Here is a 16,224-nt window from a genome sequence, read left to right as displayed (position 1 = left end):
CATTCAAGATCATAATTCCACAAACCTGTCTGATTGTAAAAATAACATGCAACTGTATATAACTTTTCAAGTATTTTGCATTTCACACAAAATAATATATCAGCTATATCGCAATAACTCGATATATTGCCCAGCCATACCAGTCATAAAATGACAGTGTACACAAGTATTTTTAATTACTATTATTTTAGTCGTTTTAAGCACTTGCATTGTTCATGCAGCATAATGGTTCTCATAGATTTGAAAGCTAGTGTTTTTCATTTCATGTTTTTTTGTTTTTAAATAAAGTTCAGACAAATAAAAAAGAAAATACTGTCCATACATTACAATTGTCATTTCAACACCAGTCAGTGAGAGTAGGTATACGAAAAATGGCTAGTGTTTTATATTTCAGATCAACATCATATACAGTACTCACAGCTTTCTTTCTTATGACAACTTTTTCCAAAATTGCATTTATTTCTCTGGGCCACAGCAATATGAATGCATTGAACAGAGGCCTGGTCTATTTTATGAATGTGATTGTGTGTGTGTGTGTGTGTGTGTGTGTGTGTGTGTGTGTGTGTACTGCGGGTGGCAAAATGAAAACTTGCACTGTGGGCCCAATTGAAAAGTTATCTTCCACTGCATAAACAACAAATGATTTAACTTTAAAGTAAGTTTTAACATTATTTTGTATTACTATTTTCCTTTTACTAGCTAAAAACATAAAGGGGAATTGGGGGTGGAATTAAATAAGCAGCTTTACTTTTTTTTATATTGTTATGTTAAGAGTTTTATTTATGGACTTATTTTTTATGGTATATTTTGTAGCTCTCAATGCATCTCATTGTTATAGGCTTGTTTTTATGAACTGAAAGAGTAGTGCAGGAAGATGTTTATTTTAATGTGGGTGAACAGTAGAGGGAATGAAGGGGAAATTCTAGGTTTGTTTCTAGGTCAGTCCTGGAACTACACCAGTGAGCAGGAAGCATCCTCTTTTGTAATTTATTTGGCTTTTTTTAAGTAGGTTACCAAGATCATTGTTAAGGTTAAGGTCTACCAAAAATGTCAGTGAAATGTATATATTGGAATTCAGTTGTGCCTTAAATACATTAATTGAGTAAGAAAATCAGCAACCTCCCAATACATTTTGATTTCCTGAGACTATTAGAAGAGCATATAATTAATATAGGTCTAAACATGTTGTTTTTCTGAACATAATATCACAAGACATGAAACATACCTATTTAAACCTACCTATTGTGTATTCTAATTTAAGTACTACCTCAACATATACATACACATAACACTATAAGCCCCCTTTTAAAAGTATCAGCAGTTGTCTAAGTTCTTTGTGAAATACCTAAAACAGCCTGCAGTGTATACACAAACGTAACAGGAAATAATTCAGTAATTATGTTTATCTAATAACCCAGCTGGAATGTGTATTCCACTGTGCTGTTGCTGTCTTAAGCAGTGGACCACAGTTCAGCCAGCTTAACAATAAAAAGATGGTTGAACAGATGGTTGAAATTCCTCTGAAGATTATTACACAACTTAAGCTCATAGACTCATATACATTTGTGTCTCTTTAGGTTATCTTCAGGAAGCCTACCTGTGGATGAAGCAGGTCCTAGCAATCATGGAAAAATCCCTGGTCCTCCTGCAAGATGTCACAGACGGATCATTGTATGAAGGAGTGGCCTATGGGACCTACACCACCAGATCACTCTTTCAGTACATTTTTCTGGTGCAGAGACACTTTGACATTGCCCACTTTGATCACCCTTGGCTTAAAAAGCACTTTGCCTTCTTATACAGGACTATCTTGCCAGGTAAATATGTTTATACTTTCTTATGCTTCAATTTATATAGAATTGGCAACTATGGTAATATTAAAAGAAATATGATCCTCATGATTTTGAATACATTACAATTTTATTTTTTAGTTGGCTACACTACATTGACAAGAGTGTAGTAAATGCTGCTTGTTGCTCATCTCTTAGCAATGTTGATGGACTCCTGTAAAAGTCTTGTGCTGGCAATGTGCATTGGGCATTCAATATTCATATAGCCCTTTCTCATTCCTCTAGTTTCAGTCTTGTAAAATCAACAATTGCTGAAAAAGGCAGGGTACAAGACAAATGGGGATAACTCTGTTCTCCATAGTCAAGTGACCCTGTGGCTTCTCAGGCTGTTCTGTCTACATCAAATACTACAATTGGTGCTCTGGGTTTGTAGAGTGAAAAATATCAGATTACTTTGATGGTGTGCATGAACCAGTGTCTCATCCCACCTGAAGAGGCCATAGCAGTGAGCTGAGTATAGTAACTGGTAATTACAAAGTGGAGTGAAAGAGTTTAAAAAAATTACAATAATTGGGACAATCTAAATGTATTTTAAAAAGCTGTCATGGTTATTTAAACCTTTAATGTGTGTATTTAAATAGGATCACAGATGTATCAAAGATCAGGTGACATTGGACTGTTACATTTATTTAGTTACAGTCTTGTGAGAAAAAGATGCATTGTTATGTCCATAAGTTTCTGCTACTCTAATTTTTTTTTTGTAATAATTGTAAATTGTAAAATGTAATATTTTTTTATTTAGTTAAGCATGGGGTTCCTTATTGTGAGTAATGTGCTTGAAAGAAGACCTTTCAGACAGAAATAATTGTGCAGTGTTCGCTTTAGTGATAAATGTTTGTATCTGGAAACTTTTGTGGAGTAGGCATAAATAACAAGATTCAGTTTTGGCATGAAACGTCCACTCTTTTGTTTAAATATCAGGTGTGCATGCATGCAGTTATTACTTTCTTGGAGCTATTTCAATAATGAGCTAAGGTTGCTACTCTTTTGGCTCCCTTTTGAGAAGCAAGGTCATTTGGAGGCTAGCCACAAGCAGGTTAGGGGGTCAGTTATTGCCATCTAACAGTCTGATTTTCATGGTCAGTATATTGTGGTGAAGCAACAGACTTATTTTAAGTCTGCTTATCTAATTATATTGCCAATTAAAGTTGTGATTCTTCATTCACTCTATAATACTATATTTATCTTACTCAGAAACGTTAATCAGATTGGCATGTAAGAGTCTGTGGGGTTGACAGAGGAGAAATAGCTAATTATCTTTTCTCCGTTCAGAATCAGTGTTGATGGTGTTCAGGCAAGGGAGTCTTTATATAGTGAACAGTACCTATTTGTCAAAAAAGCCTAGACATAATATTGCTTCTGCCTTGAACACATGCAAGATTTGCATCTGTAACTAGACATTTTCCTTGAAAGGCACAAATAGATGTGGCAGGAATATAATCAAGAAGATTAAGTAAAAGACTACTTTTCATTGTTTATGCTTTTTGCAGATTTTATTTTGTTAATAACTGTTTTTGGTTTCCTTAAGTAAACTTCTTTGTTGTTTCGATTATTGGACATATATCGATGCTCTATACCAACCACCTCACAACTTTTGGGCATACAGTACTGTGCAAAAGTTTTATAGTCAGGTGTATGATTAAACTATACCAAACAGATGCTAATGATCATCAATTCAATATGTAGGTTGAAATACAATAATTAATGGAAATAGAAACAGCTGCGTAGGAGGAATATAACTGGGTGAGGAACAGACAAACTCAGCTATCAAGGTGAGGTTGCTGAAGACAGTTTACTGTCAAACGTCATACACCATGGCAAGACTGAGCACATCAACAAGACACAAGGCAGTTATATTGCATCAGCAAGGTCTCTCCCAGGCAGAAATATCAAGGCAGACAAGGGTTTCCAGATGTGCTGTCAAAGTTCTTTTGAAGAAGCACAAAGAAACGGGCAACATTGAGGACCGTAGACGGCCAAGGAAACTTACTGCAGCAGATGAAAGACGCATCATGCTTACTTCCTTTCGCAATCGGAAGATGTCCAGCAGTGTCATCAGCTCAGAATTGGCAGAAAACAGTGGGACCCTGGTACACCCATCTACTGTCCAGATAAGTCTGGGCAGAAGTGGCCTTCATGGAAGACTTACGGCCAAAAAGCCATACCTCCGATGTGGCAACAAGACCAAGCGACTCAACTATGCACGAAAACACAGGAACTGGGGTGCAGAAAAATGGCAGCAGGTGCTCTGGACTGATGAGTCAAAATATTAAATATTTGGCTGTAGCAGAAGGCAGTTTGTTCGCTGAAGGGCTGGAAAGTGGTACACGAATGAGTGTCTGCAGGCAACAGTAAAGCATGGTGGAGGTTCCTTGCAAATTTGGGGCTGCATTTCTGCAAATGATGTTGGGGATTTGGTCAGAATTTATGGTCTCCTTCAATACTGAGAAGTACAGGCAGATACTTATCCATCATGCAAGACCATCAGGGAGGCATCTGATTGGCCCCAAATTTATTATGCAGCATGACAATGATCCCAAACATACAGCAAAAGTCATTAAGAACTATCTTCAGTGTAAAGAAGAACAAGGAGTCCTGGAAGTGATGGTATGGCTCCCACTTTTCCCTGATCTCAACATCATCGATTCTGTCTGAGATTACATGAAGAGAGAGAAGCAACTGAGGCTACCTAAATCCACAGAGGAACTGTGGTTAGTTCTCCAAGAACCTACCTGACGAGTTCCTTCAAAAACTGTGTGCAAATGTACCTAGAAGAATTTATGCTGTTTTGAAGGCAAAGGGTGGTCACACCAAATATGGATTTGATGTAGATTTTTCATCTGTTCACTCACTTTGCATTTAGTTAATTGATAAATATAATCTAATAACATGTCTATTTTTGAAAGCATTCTTACTTTATAGCATTTGTTCTGCATTTACACTTGCCTAAAACGTTTGCACAGTATTGTATCTTAATCCTAAATCCTGCATATACAAGTAACCTGTTGTACCAGTGTAAACCAATTCAACATTCCTTTACCTCTTCTTAAGAAAAGTTTAAAGGAATTGAAGATTTCATGTTTACTGCATTCTTTGGCTCATGGTATATAATCTTCATTAGTATGTTCTGAAATACCATTAATCTTCAGGTCATTTGACAGCATTTAAAAATAATAATCTGTCCTCAGAAATAAAATTATGTAAAATGCATACTATTACACAGAAAAAAGTACCACCCTACATACAAATCTGGATTTCAATTTTCTAACCAAACTTAACTGTCTTGCCAGGGTTTGAAAGAACTGTAGCCATTGCAGACTCCAACTACAACTGGTTCTATGGCCCAGAGAGTCAGCTGGTTTTCCTGGATAAATACGTAATCCGTAATGGCAGTGGCAACTGGCTTGCAGAGCTGATCCACAAGAACCGAGTGGTGGAGGGACCAGGACAGGCAGGAAAGGGACAGAGGTGGTGTACACTTCACACTGAATTCCTCTGGTAAGCATCAGCTGTGCAACATGTCTCAAGCAGGATCCTACAGTCTGGTGACAGACTACAGTATTGTTTAAGTACTGAGCAATAAAAACAAAAATAACAGATATTAAAACTGCTTGAACAAACAGGGTAATCACACACTCAAAATACAAGCTATTTTTAGATCTGTATTGTTGAAGTCACCATGTAAATAGGTAGCCTAATAGACAAACAAACAGCTAACAATATTTTGGCATGGTGGTGATGTTCTAATGGTACCCTATAACAGCGTGGCATGGAGGGGGGGTGGGGGAGATTGTACCAGCTAGGGCAGTGGTCTCCAACCCTAGGGGTGAGCGATATAGCCAAAATTATTGATCACAATATAATTAATTTGATTCACGATAACAATAAACATCATGATATAGCACATTTTAACCACATGGTAAAGCCTATTTTTTGGATCCTCCAGTGAATTAAATACTTGCCAAACTGATAATTTTCTCCTTTTATTTAGAAGTTGTAGTGCAAATTAAACATGAAAAAAATATTTTTTTATGTGAATTATAGCAGTGAACAAAATGAAGGACTACAATATGAATATAGAACATCAAGTGTAAACAAAACACTTCCTTAAGACCCTTGGCTATAAGCTCTCCCGTATAGTCATTGGGGAAATAGCTAGTCTGTGGACATCGACTGCACAGTGTCCAGTCTTTGATGAAATGGATTGTCAAGCTCATATAGGGCTCTGTCTCTCGGCTCGTCCACATGTCGATTGTTATTGCATAGTACGTTACCCCACCAAGCTCCGCTATAACTTTTGCCCTACATTCTCCATTATAAACACGGCAACTCGATCTCACTAAAGTGCTTGTGGCTTGGCATGACATACCTCAGGTCAAGGGTTTTGAGTAATGATTTAAACCCTGTCTTCTCAATCGTGTAAATCGGGACCATGTCTTTGCATATGTGTATAGTAATGGCACACGCTATCTCCTTCCATCTTGCTGATGTCTTGTCATATGCAGTGCTTCGGGCAAAAGTTTCTTTCAAAGTTTGCGACTGAGGTTTGCTTTTAACACTCGACTTTCCTTTGATAGTTTTCATTTTTTGGCTCTCTCGGTACTGCATCTCATGATTCTTTTCTAGGTGATAGAATAGGCTTGTTGTGTTTGAGTCTGTACTTGGGACCGGTCTGCGGCATACTTTGCAAAGTACGGTTTTCTGCTCTGTGTTAGATTTTTCATACCTAATCCAATTCCAAACAACAGACGTAACCCCCCTCTTTTTTAGGAGCTCGTCTTGTCTTGGTTGGGCAGAGTCCTTTTGATTATGCGAATGTTGGGAAGAATCCCGGGACGAATTTTCGGTGTCATCTTCCTCCATGTTTGTGTATTTTCGCTCCCACTTGCGAATACCGTAAAGTGACATAAATGTTGCCGTAAAGTACTTCTATCATTGATTAACAACATAGCAAAAAAATATACAATTGACATTTTTCTTTCATTTTACGATATAAGGATCATAAGAACATAAGAAAGTTTACAAACGAGAGGAGGCCATTCAACCCATCGTGTTTGTTTGGTGTCCATTAATAACTGAGAGATCCAAGGATCTTATCCAGTCTATTTTTAAATGTTCCCAAACTTTCAGCTTCTACCACATCGCTGGGGAGTTTCTTCCAGATTCTGACTACTGTCTGTGTAAAGAAGTGTCTCCTGTTTTCCGTTTTGAATGCCTTGAAGCCCAATTTCTGTTTGTGTCCCCGGGTGCATGTGTTCCTGCTGATCTGGAAAAGCTCCTCTGGTTTGAGGTGGTCGATGCCTTTCATGAATTTGAAGACTTGGATCAAGTCCCCACGTAGTCTCCTATGTTCCAGGGTGACAAGGTTCAGTTCCTTCAGTCTCTCCGAGTAGGACATTCCCTTCAGACCTGAAATAGTCTGGTTGCTCTCCTCTATACTGCCTCTAGAGCAGCAATATCCTTCTTGAAGTGTGGTGCCCAGAACTGTACACAGTATTGCAGATGAGATCTAACTAGTGCATTGTACAGTGTTAACATTACTTCCCTTGTTTTAAATTCTACACTTTTGACAATATACGCTAACATTCTGTTTGCCTTTTTTATTGCTTCCCCACTTTGTTTGGATGGAGAAAGTGAGGAGTCCACATAGACTCCTAGGTCTTTCTCATGCATTACTTCATCTAGTTCTATTCCTCCCATAGTGTAATTATAGTGGACATTTGTTACCTGCATGTATTACCTTGCACTTGTCCACATTGAATTTCATCTGCCAGGTGTCGGCCCACAACTGAATATCATCTAAGTCCCTTTGAATAGCCTGTGCTGCCAAGATTGTATCTGCTGAGCCACCTATTTTAGTATCATCTGCAAATTTGACAAGTTTGCTAACTATGCCAGTGTCCAGATCATTAATATAGATTAGAAAAAGCAAAGACCCTAGTACTGATCCCTGTGGAACTCCACTATCAACCTCACTCCAGTTAGAAGCGACTCCTCTAATCGACACCCTCTGTTTCCTATACATCAACCTGTCATCTGCCTGTCATTTGTCAAAATTGCATTAGTTTCACAGGCAACTGGAAGTCTCTGTGTGCACACAACTCTGACACATGCACACTCAGTGCATTTTGTTTAAGTTGTCATAAAGAAAAACATGTATACTAGCATTACCGTATTACATGTAATTGCAGGGAATGTGGGTTTACAAATATAAGTTTTTTAAATACACATACTAACGTCCCTTCGAATATTCAAATACTCGTGCCCATCCCTACAATATACCATTAACTCTAACATGGCAGGCTAATGTGGCTACCTTGAGAGTAGATAGGGGATCTATCAAGCTCAGAGAGACCAGGAGAACTCACACCCCCCTCTCTCGTGACATTCCGCAAGAAGGAAAGGGGAACCTCAGCCGCAGAAATGCTTACAGTACCTCGTCTGGCCACTCACGGGCCAGGGTGTTGATCTTTAGGAGGGTGTTGTGGTCCTGTATCACAAACCAAATGCCTGGCAGATGGAAAGCTTAGGAGAAGCTAGAGATAGCTATATCCAGAACAATAGCTGTACCACTGTATGGTGAAAATCCAGCAGTTAGTTATCACTGATATGTCTTAATTCCAGAATAAAAAATATATATTTAATTAATGTCTGATAGTCCTGTGACCGCCATCTCATAGCATTCATTTATTTGTTTTTAATATTATATTCTTACCAAAATAAACAATTTCAGTTGTAATGGAAATTGGTTTGATTGAAGTTATTATTTTATTTTATTTTAATATCAACTTCAACACTGCCTAATATATTATTAAAAAATGTATGTTGTGATGATTTTAGAATTGATAGCAATTTATAGTTTTGTTTTGTTTTCTTGCAGGTATGATTCAAATTTAAGTTCTACACCGCCTCCAGATTTTGGACAATCCAGAATGCATTTCTTTGAGGATTGGGGTGTTGTGACCTATGGAAGTGCGCTACCAGCAGGAATTAACAGAACATTCCTCTCCTTCAAATCTGGAAAACTGGGAGGTCGTGCAATATACGATATTGTACACCAGAAGAAGTACAAAGATTGGATAAATGGCTGGCGAAACTTTAATGCTGGCCATGAACACCCTGACCAGAACTCCTTTACATTTGCACCCAACGGTGTGCCTTTCATTACTGAAGCACTCTATGGACCAAAGTATACTTTTCTCAACAATGCTGTCATGTTTTCTCCTGCTGTTTCAGACAACTGTTTTGTACCGTGGGAAGGGCAACTGACAGAAAACTGCAATTCTAAATGGCTCAAATATAAACATGGAAGTGCTGCTGATACACAAGGAAGAGTACTCGCAGCTATAGAAAGCAATGGGTTAGTATTTATTCAAGGAGAAGGAAAAGGTGCCTACAATTCTGATCTGAAGATAAAGAGCTTCAAAAGGAACCTGCTGCTTCTACATCCACAGCTGTTGCTCTTGGTGGACCAAATCAACTTAGAGAAGGACAGTCCAATAGAACAAATGAGTAGCTATTTCCATAACACTGACTTGCCTTTTGAGGAAACTGTGATAGATGGTGTTCATGGAGCACTTATCAGGCACAGAGGTGAATTATATAAAATGTTCTGGATGGATGATACTGGCTATAGTGATAAAGGGGTCCTAGGATACAGAAGGTACCCTCCTGGATACCCTTATGATGGATCTAACTATGTGAATGTGACAATGCCTCTGAAAAACCCTATTACCAGAGGAGCTTACATCTTCTTCGGACCGGATGTGGATGTTCAGAGCTTCAGCATTCGTGGGGATGCTCAGCGAGTAGATATTTATTTGGCCACCAGTGAGCACACATACACGGTCTACCTCCTCACAGGGGAAGTTACCAGCAAGCCTCTCTTTGCCATGGTGCTCCTTGACCAGAAGAAAATTGTCTTTGAGAAGGAGGCAGGTGTCAAAGACAGTCCACCAGTTGAGGTAGAGGACCATGTTAGTCTAATTGAAGATCATCTCCAGCATATTAAACCTGTCTTCCAGCAGCTAGAGAAGCAAATCCTGGCTCATGTCCTCAATACTGATAACTTCAAGAAAACAGCTGAACGCCTCTTGCAATTTACTGACAAGAAGACGACAGAGGAAGTCATTGAAAAAATGTTTTCCCTGTCAGGGAAGCAGAACAAGAATAAAAACTCAAAGAAAGGAAGCCTTAATGACAAACTGTCTGAAAGCCTTCCCGATATTTTCGCTCAGATTGAGGTGACGGGCATGAAGCACATGTATGAAGAAAACCTTGAGGAGGGGGACGCTCAGACTTTCGTGGATTATGGAGGTCTTCGTTATCTAAAAGGCAGGAAAGGTGGCTTTGTCAAAGGACGCAGTTATAAAGAAGTTCACATGATTGCCACTGTCAAAAGTACTGACCCCTCAATCTCTGCCTCCTACATAAGATTGTTCCTAATTTTAAACATTGCTACCTTCTTCATGTTGTTGGCTTTATTGCTGACTCGATTTCAGAAGACTCAAAGTCTACACACTCAGAGGTGTTTCTATGGAATTCTTCTCATTGACAGCTTCATCCTATTGTGTTTATATTCCTCATGTTCACGAACACAGTGCTGAGAGGATCTTATTCCTGTGCACCTAATTTGAATAGACCAACTGGAATGTTATTATTTACATTGGTTAAAATTGTTATATACAACACACTATGAGCCAATCATTGTTAATGGGTGACTTGGGAAATATAATTCCTAAAAATAGCCAATAGACTATATTCTTCATTCCAATTTAAAAGCTGTCTCAAATCCAAGACTATCAGTTAGGCTATTCATGTAAATGCAGGTTAAAAAGTTATCTATGCAATTTTTTGTATCATTATAGTTTTACTTTATGCAAAAAAATATAGAACCGTACAGATTTGCTGATGATATATTATGCTTGTAATTAAAATGGAACAAAATAAGTAAGCAAAGATGACAAATGTTAGGCTTGTCTGTACATGAATGTTTTTCAAGAATGTGAAGCAAAGTGCTTGGTGAATGTAGATTATATATTTTTATTTTGTGTGACCAAAGCAGTCAGGTTAAACTAATGTAGGAGAATGACAAGCACAAAGATCTTATACATTCTGCAAATGATGTACAAGCTGACACTCCTCTATGCCTGCATTTCCTTGAATTTGTTCTTCAACCCTGGAAAATGACTTGATTCACATAGGTTTTCATTGTAAATTAATTTGATGTAAATTCAGATTACAATGCAAAATTACAATATTTACTGTGCTTTAAAATTACCCCCCTTGTAAGAAGAAACCTTGTAATTTTCTGTACAAAAGTGTGTTTAATGCAGTTATATTGTGATAGTGTGGCTTGTTTAAATTTCAAAGCTTTTTATATATATATTAAAGATTAGAAAACATAAATGTTCAATTGCATTATAATCAGAGGAAAAAACAACATAGTGAAGAAATGTCACATAATCCTTGAGGGTGTTTATATGAGATTTAATTGAGTGTGTCTTTGGTTTATTTTGGAACATTGGATGATTTTTTAAGTTTTAGGAATACAGCCCTATATGCTATATGATAGTGTCCATATGTATAATAAAATTATTAATACATGTATAGATACGATTATATCAACATAGACCATTTACTTTTTGCATGTATATATGTATGGGATCCTGACTTTTCATCACGTACTTTTCATCAACAGTGACAATTCGTCACTGACAATTCAACACCATTGACAATGCAGCCCTAATTTGAATATTCATCACTAATTTGCATATCACTTACTAATTACATACAAACTGTCTCTTTTGATTAGATTTAATATTTCTTAATGTCCTACAATTCCAAAACAGACTTTTATTAAATTCTACAGTTACCCACTGCCATTTGTAGTCTGTTTTTCAACTCTTTAATTAAACCCTTTTTATCAAATAATAAGAACATACAAAAGAGTTCAAATGAGAGTAGGCCATGGTTTGATGCCTTTCATGATTCAAGACTTGAATCAAGTCCCCACCTCGTCTTCTCTGTTCCAGGGTGAAAATGTTCAGTTCCCTCAGTCTCTCTGAGTATGACATTCCCTTCTAACCTGGAATAAGTATGGTTGCTCTCTAGAGCAGCTATTTCTTTCTTGAAGTATGGTGCCCAGAACACAGTATTCTAGATGAGGTCTAACTAGTTCATTGTACAGTCTTAACATTACTTCCATTGTTTTCAATTCTATACTTTTGACAATATACCCTACCATTTTCCATGGTGAGGTGCTTCTGGGATGGGTTTTGCCTCATCAGACTTCCATGGTGGGGGACGAGGTGACTCATTGGACCCTCAGAGGAGGCTGTTGCTGGAAGACAAGAGGGCAGTCGTGCTTAGATACTGGTCATGCAGTGCAGTACATTTCTAAAGACAGTTGTGCAATTGCATGTCCATGGCACACCGGCACTATGGGCTAGAAAAACAGAGACTAAACAGATGAGTCTTCAGCCGTGATTTAAAGGCTAAGACAGAGGGGGCATCTCTTACATTGGCTGAAAGATCGCTCCACAGCTTCGGGGCCCTATAACTGAATGCTCTACCACCTGCGCTTTTCTTGCATATTTTAGGGAGCGCTAAGTAACCGGCTTCCTGTGATCTCAATGGCCGACCTGGAGTGTATTCGATAAGGAGATCTTTTAGGTAGGGAGGTGCCAGCCCCTTTAGTGCTTTAAATGTTAATAAGAGCACTTTAAAGTCTATCCTGTAGTGCACGGGCAGCCTGTGAAGAGAAGCCAATACTGGAGTAATGTGTTCATGTTATTTTGTTTTTGTTAGGATTCTTGCAGCAGCATTTTGGACTAACTGAAGTGCAGAAATAGCTCTGTTTGTGCTGCCTGACAGAATGGCATTACAGTAATCCAATCTAGATGTAACAAATGCGTGTATCAATTTCTCAGTGTCCTGTAACGAGAGGGATTGTCTTAGTCTAGCAATGTTTCTAAGATGGAGGAAGAAAGATCTCGACACATTCTGAATGTGTGATTCAAAAGATAGATTATGATCACAGATGACACCCAGGTTTCATGCCATCTCCTTAGGGGAGAAATTAAATTTATCATTACTCAGTTTTGTTAGTGCATGATGAACAGTTTGATTTTTGTCTCCTAAAATTATGACTTCTGTTTTGTCAGAGTTAAGCATAAGAATTTTTTTTGTCATCCATGTTTTAATCTCAGACAGACAGCACATTAGTTTTTCTAGGTCTATGGTGTTGTTAGGATTTACTGACAGATATAATTGTGTGTCATCTGCGTAACTGTGAAAGTTAATATTATGTCGTCGAATTATATCACCTAAAGGGAGCATGTACAATGAAAAAAGTATAGGTCCGAGGACTGAGCCCTGTGGGACTCCGTACTTAACCTCAGTTAAATTTGAGTGGTTCTCGTTAATCTGTACATATTGGAGTCTGTTTGACAGATATGATTTAAACCATGAAAGCACATTGCGAGATAGGCCAATACGGTTTTCTAAGCGGTGTAACAAGATCTTGTTGTCGATTGTGTCAAAAGCCGCACTTAAGTCTAATAAAATAATAACACTGGCGTGCCCTACATCGGAGGACTGAAACACATCATTCAATACTTTTAACAGGGCCGTTTCTGTACTGTGGCCGGAAAGGAAGCCTGATTGAAATGCTTCATAAAGATGATTATCGGTTAAAAAAGCTTGCAGTTGGTTTGCAACTACTTTCTCTAGAACCTTAGAAAGGAAGCGAAGGTTTGAGATAGGTTGATAGTGTTTAAGGTATGACAGGTATGACATTTGCTGTCTTCAGTCAGTTGGCACATCCCCTGTTCTAAGTGTCAATTGGAACATTTTAGTTAGCGGTCTATGAATAATTTCCCTAATTTCTTTAAGTAATTTTAGAAATGTACCATCTGGCCCAGGTGATTTGTTTTTTTTAAATTCTGCTAGTCCCTTTAGTACCTCCTCTTCATTTATCCTGATCTGTCTTAGAGTTTGAATGGACTCATTGTTAACCTGTGTCATGTTATAAAAAATATGTATATTTTTAAAGATACTTAAATTTTTAGCCTTTAGTGGTTTCACTTCCTCCTTTATTGACCTCTTGCTGTTACAGTATTTTAAAAAAAATGCATTAGTATTAGCTCCAATAGCTATGTTTCTATATATTCTTTGTATTTTATTTCATTTTGATCCCTTTTGTATGCTCTATACAACATTATTTTATTTTTTTTATATTTTTTTGCATACTTCTAATTAAACCATTTTGGCCAATGTTTTTTGGTCCTCGATTTGCTAAGTTTTGGTACAAACGTCTCATATTTCTTTAAATATAACCATCCATTTTTGACTGAATCTGTATCTAGTGTTCCCCAGTCTAACTCTTCTAAGTGCTGCATCATACCTTCAAGGTTTGCTTTTCTAAAATTGTAGACCATTGTTCTAGACTTGTTCTAGGGCTGCGATTAAATCCACTAATCCAAAACTACAGAACTGTACTCAGTTGCGGCTTCATTTTTAGTTAGATGCCACTTTCTAATCATAAATGTAACTGCTATGATGTACAGGTTTGTAGTTTTCTATTTGCGGGTAATCCGGCCCTTGGTCCTTGTTTTTTCAAGTATGCCTCGAAGCTAACCATATTGTGATCACAGTTTGCACTTGGTTCTCTAACTAATATCCCTCTGACTCTGTCTTGGTAATTTGAAAATATCAAATCAATGCTCTCTCTCTCTCTGGTTGGTTCCCTGACAAATTGAGTTAGAAAGCAGTCATTTACCAACTCAACCATTTCTATTTCTGCTTCTGTAGTCCCAACTGGGCTTTCCCAGTCTATGTTTGGGAAATTGAAATCCCCCATTATAACAGCCACATCCTTACTACATGCAGTCTTGATTAATTAGTCAGAAAGATGTTACATTGTACAATCTGAATTGGTGGGCTGTAACACACCACTAATCCTCTGGATCTTTTGTTCAAAAGTTTAAACCACAAAGATTCTGCTTCATTAGCATTATCTAATTTGAGGTATTCCCCACCACCTCTTCGAATTATGGCTGTCTCTCCTAAACTGTGTGTATCCTTTCAACTTGTATTCATTCATTTTCTGTAAGCCATGTTTCTGTCACTCCTACAACATCATAATCATACACCAGCACTGTGGCTTCAAGGTCCAACAACTTGTTCCTTATACTCCTGGCATTGAGGTACACACATTTCAGGACTTTCCTACTAGCAGTTTCCCTTTGTTTTCTTTCATTAGTATGCATTAGTTTATGCATTTGGATTAATTGTACTTTGTTTTTTTAAGAAACCGAGCTTTATGTATGTTCCATGGCTCATGCGCTTATATATATATATATATATATATATATATATATATATATATATATATATATATATGTCACATATTCAGTTAGTTTAGCTATGGAGCCTCACGGTTTTCTGACTGTGTCATAACACCTGCATTAATTCATGAAATCAACTTGTAAATATGTATAATGATTACAATGAATCGTGTAAATAGCTGTAAATATTTGACCTGTGGAACCAGTGGAATAAATGTTTATTTGCATGATTTAATATGGAGTCTGTGTGGATAACGACAGGGTGATGCGCGTCAACCATCAGCCCAAGCTAAACCTAAGAAAGCCACTTCTACACTAAAGTCAGAAAACCCAGCTCTCTGGTTGGGTAACTGGACGTGAAAGGAAGCAGAGCTTTTGGATCTCAAGATAAAACAAAGATTATCCATCGTCACTTTGAATGTAAGTTTTGTCTTTTTATCTCAGTGGATGGAAACAAAGTTAACTGTTTCTACTAGTGTTCCCCTAGCTAATGCTATTCACTAGTTTTCCCTATTCATGAAAAGCGATAGTACGGTACAGGATTTAACTCCTTCATTGCTAGTTCAATGTTTCAGACGTCGTGAAGGATTAAAAGGTAAAATACGTTATGAATGGTGATGAAGAAGTATCTGTTTTACCTGTGACTAAGAGGCAAGTGAGAGTCAGAGCAACAAGGAGGAGGAGCTGCATGAAGCTCAAAGCCAATGGAAACCTAGCCCTTCTGCCCTATGTACTGCTGTGGAGAAAGAATGACAGTTGAGCTTCAGTTACCAACAATTTCCTATCAGTGCCACTCAGCCAGAAGATTATGTGACAGGGTTATTGTACAGTGTCATGCAGCAACAAAATGACATCACAGAATTCCTGATAAAACAACAAAGGCTGTCTACCCTACCACCATTGGATATACACATCTTCAAAGGGGACCCTTTGGAGTACAGGCTGTTCATCAGAGCATTTGAACACGGAGTGGAGGATAGAACAGATAGCAGCAAGGACAGACTTTACTTCATGGAGCAATACAC

The 16,224-nt window shown here is 37.8% G+C and overlaps 1 protein-coding gene across 3 annotated transcripts in view; it reads left to right on the top strand.

The window, feature by feature from the left end:
• Nucleotides 1-15,434, top strand: part of dse (dermatan sulfate epimerase) — a 49,566-nt gene extending 34,132 nt beyond the window's left edge. For all 3 annotated transcript variants that reach the window (XM_066699531.1, XM_066699611.1, XM_066699699.1), the window contains 3 exons: nt 1,578-1,817; nt 5,141-5,348; nt 8,731-15,434. In XM_066699531.1, coding sequence (XP_066555628.1) covers nt 1,578-1,817; nt 5,141-5,348; nt 8,731-10,456 — 2,174 coding nt within the window. In that variant the 3' untranslated portion in view covers nt 10,457-15,434. The remainder of the gene's footprint in view (nt 1-1,577; nt 1,818-5,140; nt 5,349-8,730) is intronic.
• Nucleotides 15,435-16,224: the final 790 nt, after the last annotated feature.

Source organism: Amia ocellicauda, chromosome 1, assembly GCF_036373705.1.
Source record: "Amia ocellicauda isolate fAmiCal2 chromosome 1, fAmiCal2.hap1, whole genome shotgun sequence".
Taxonomy (NCBI): domain Eukaryota; kingdom Metazoa; phylum Chordata; class Actinopteri; order Amiiformes; family Amiidae; genus Amia; species Amia ocellicauda.
The sequence above is the reverse complement of the archived record's forward strand: the minus strand, read 5'-3'. Positions and strand labels throughout refer to the sequence as shown.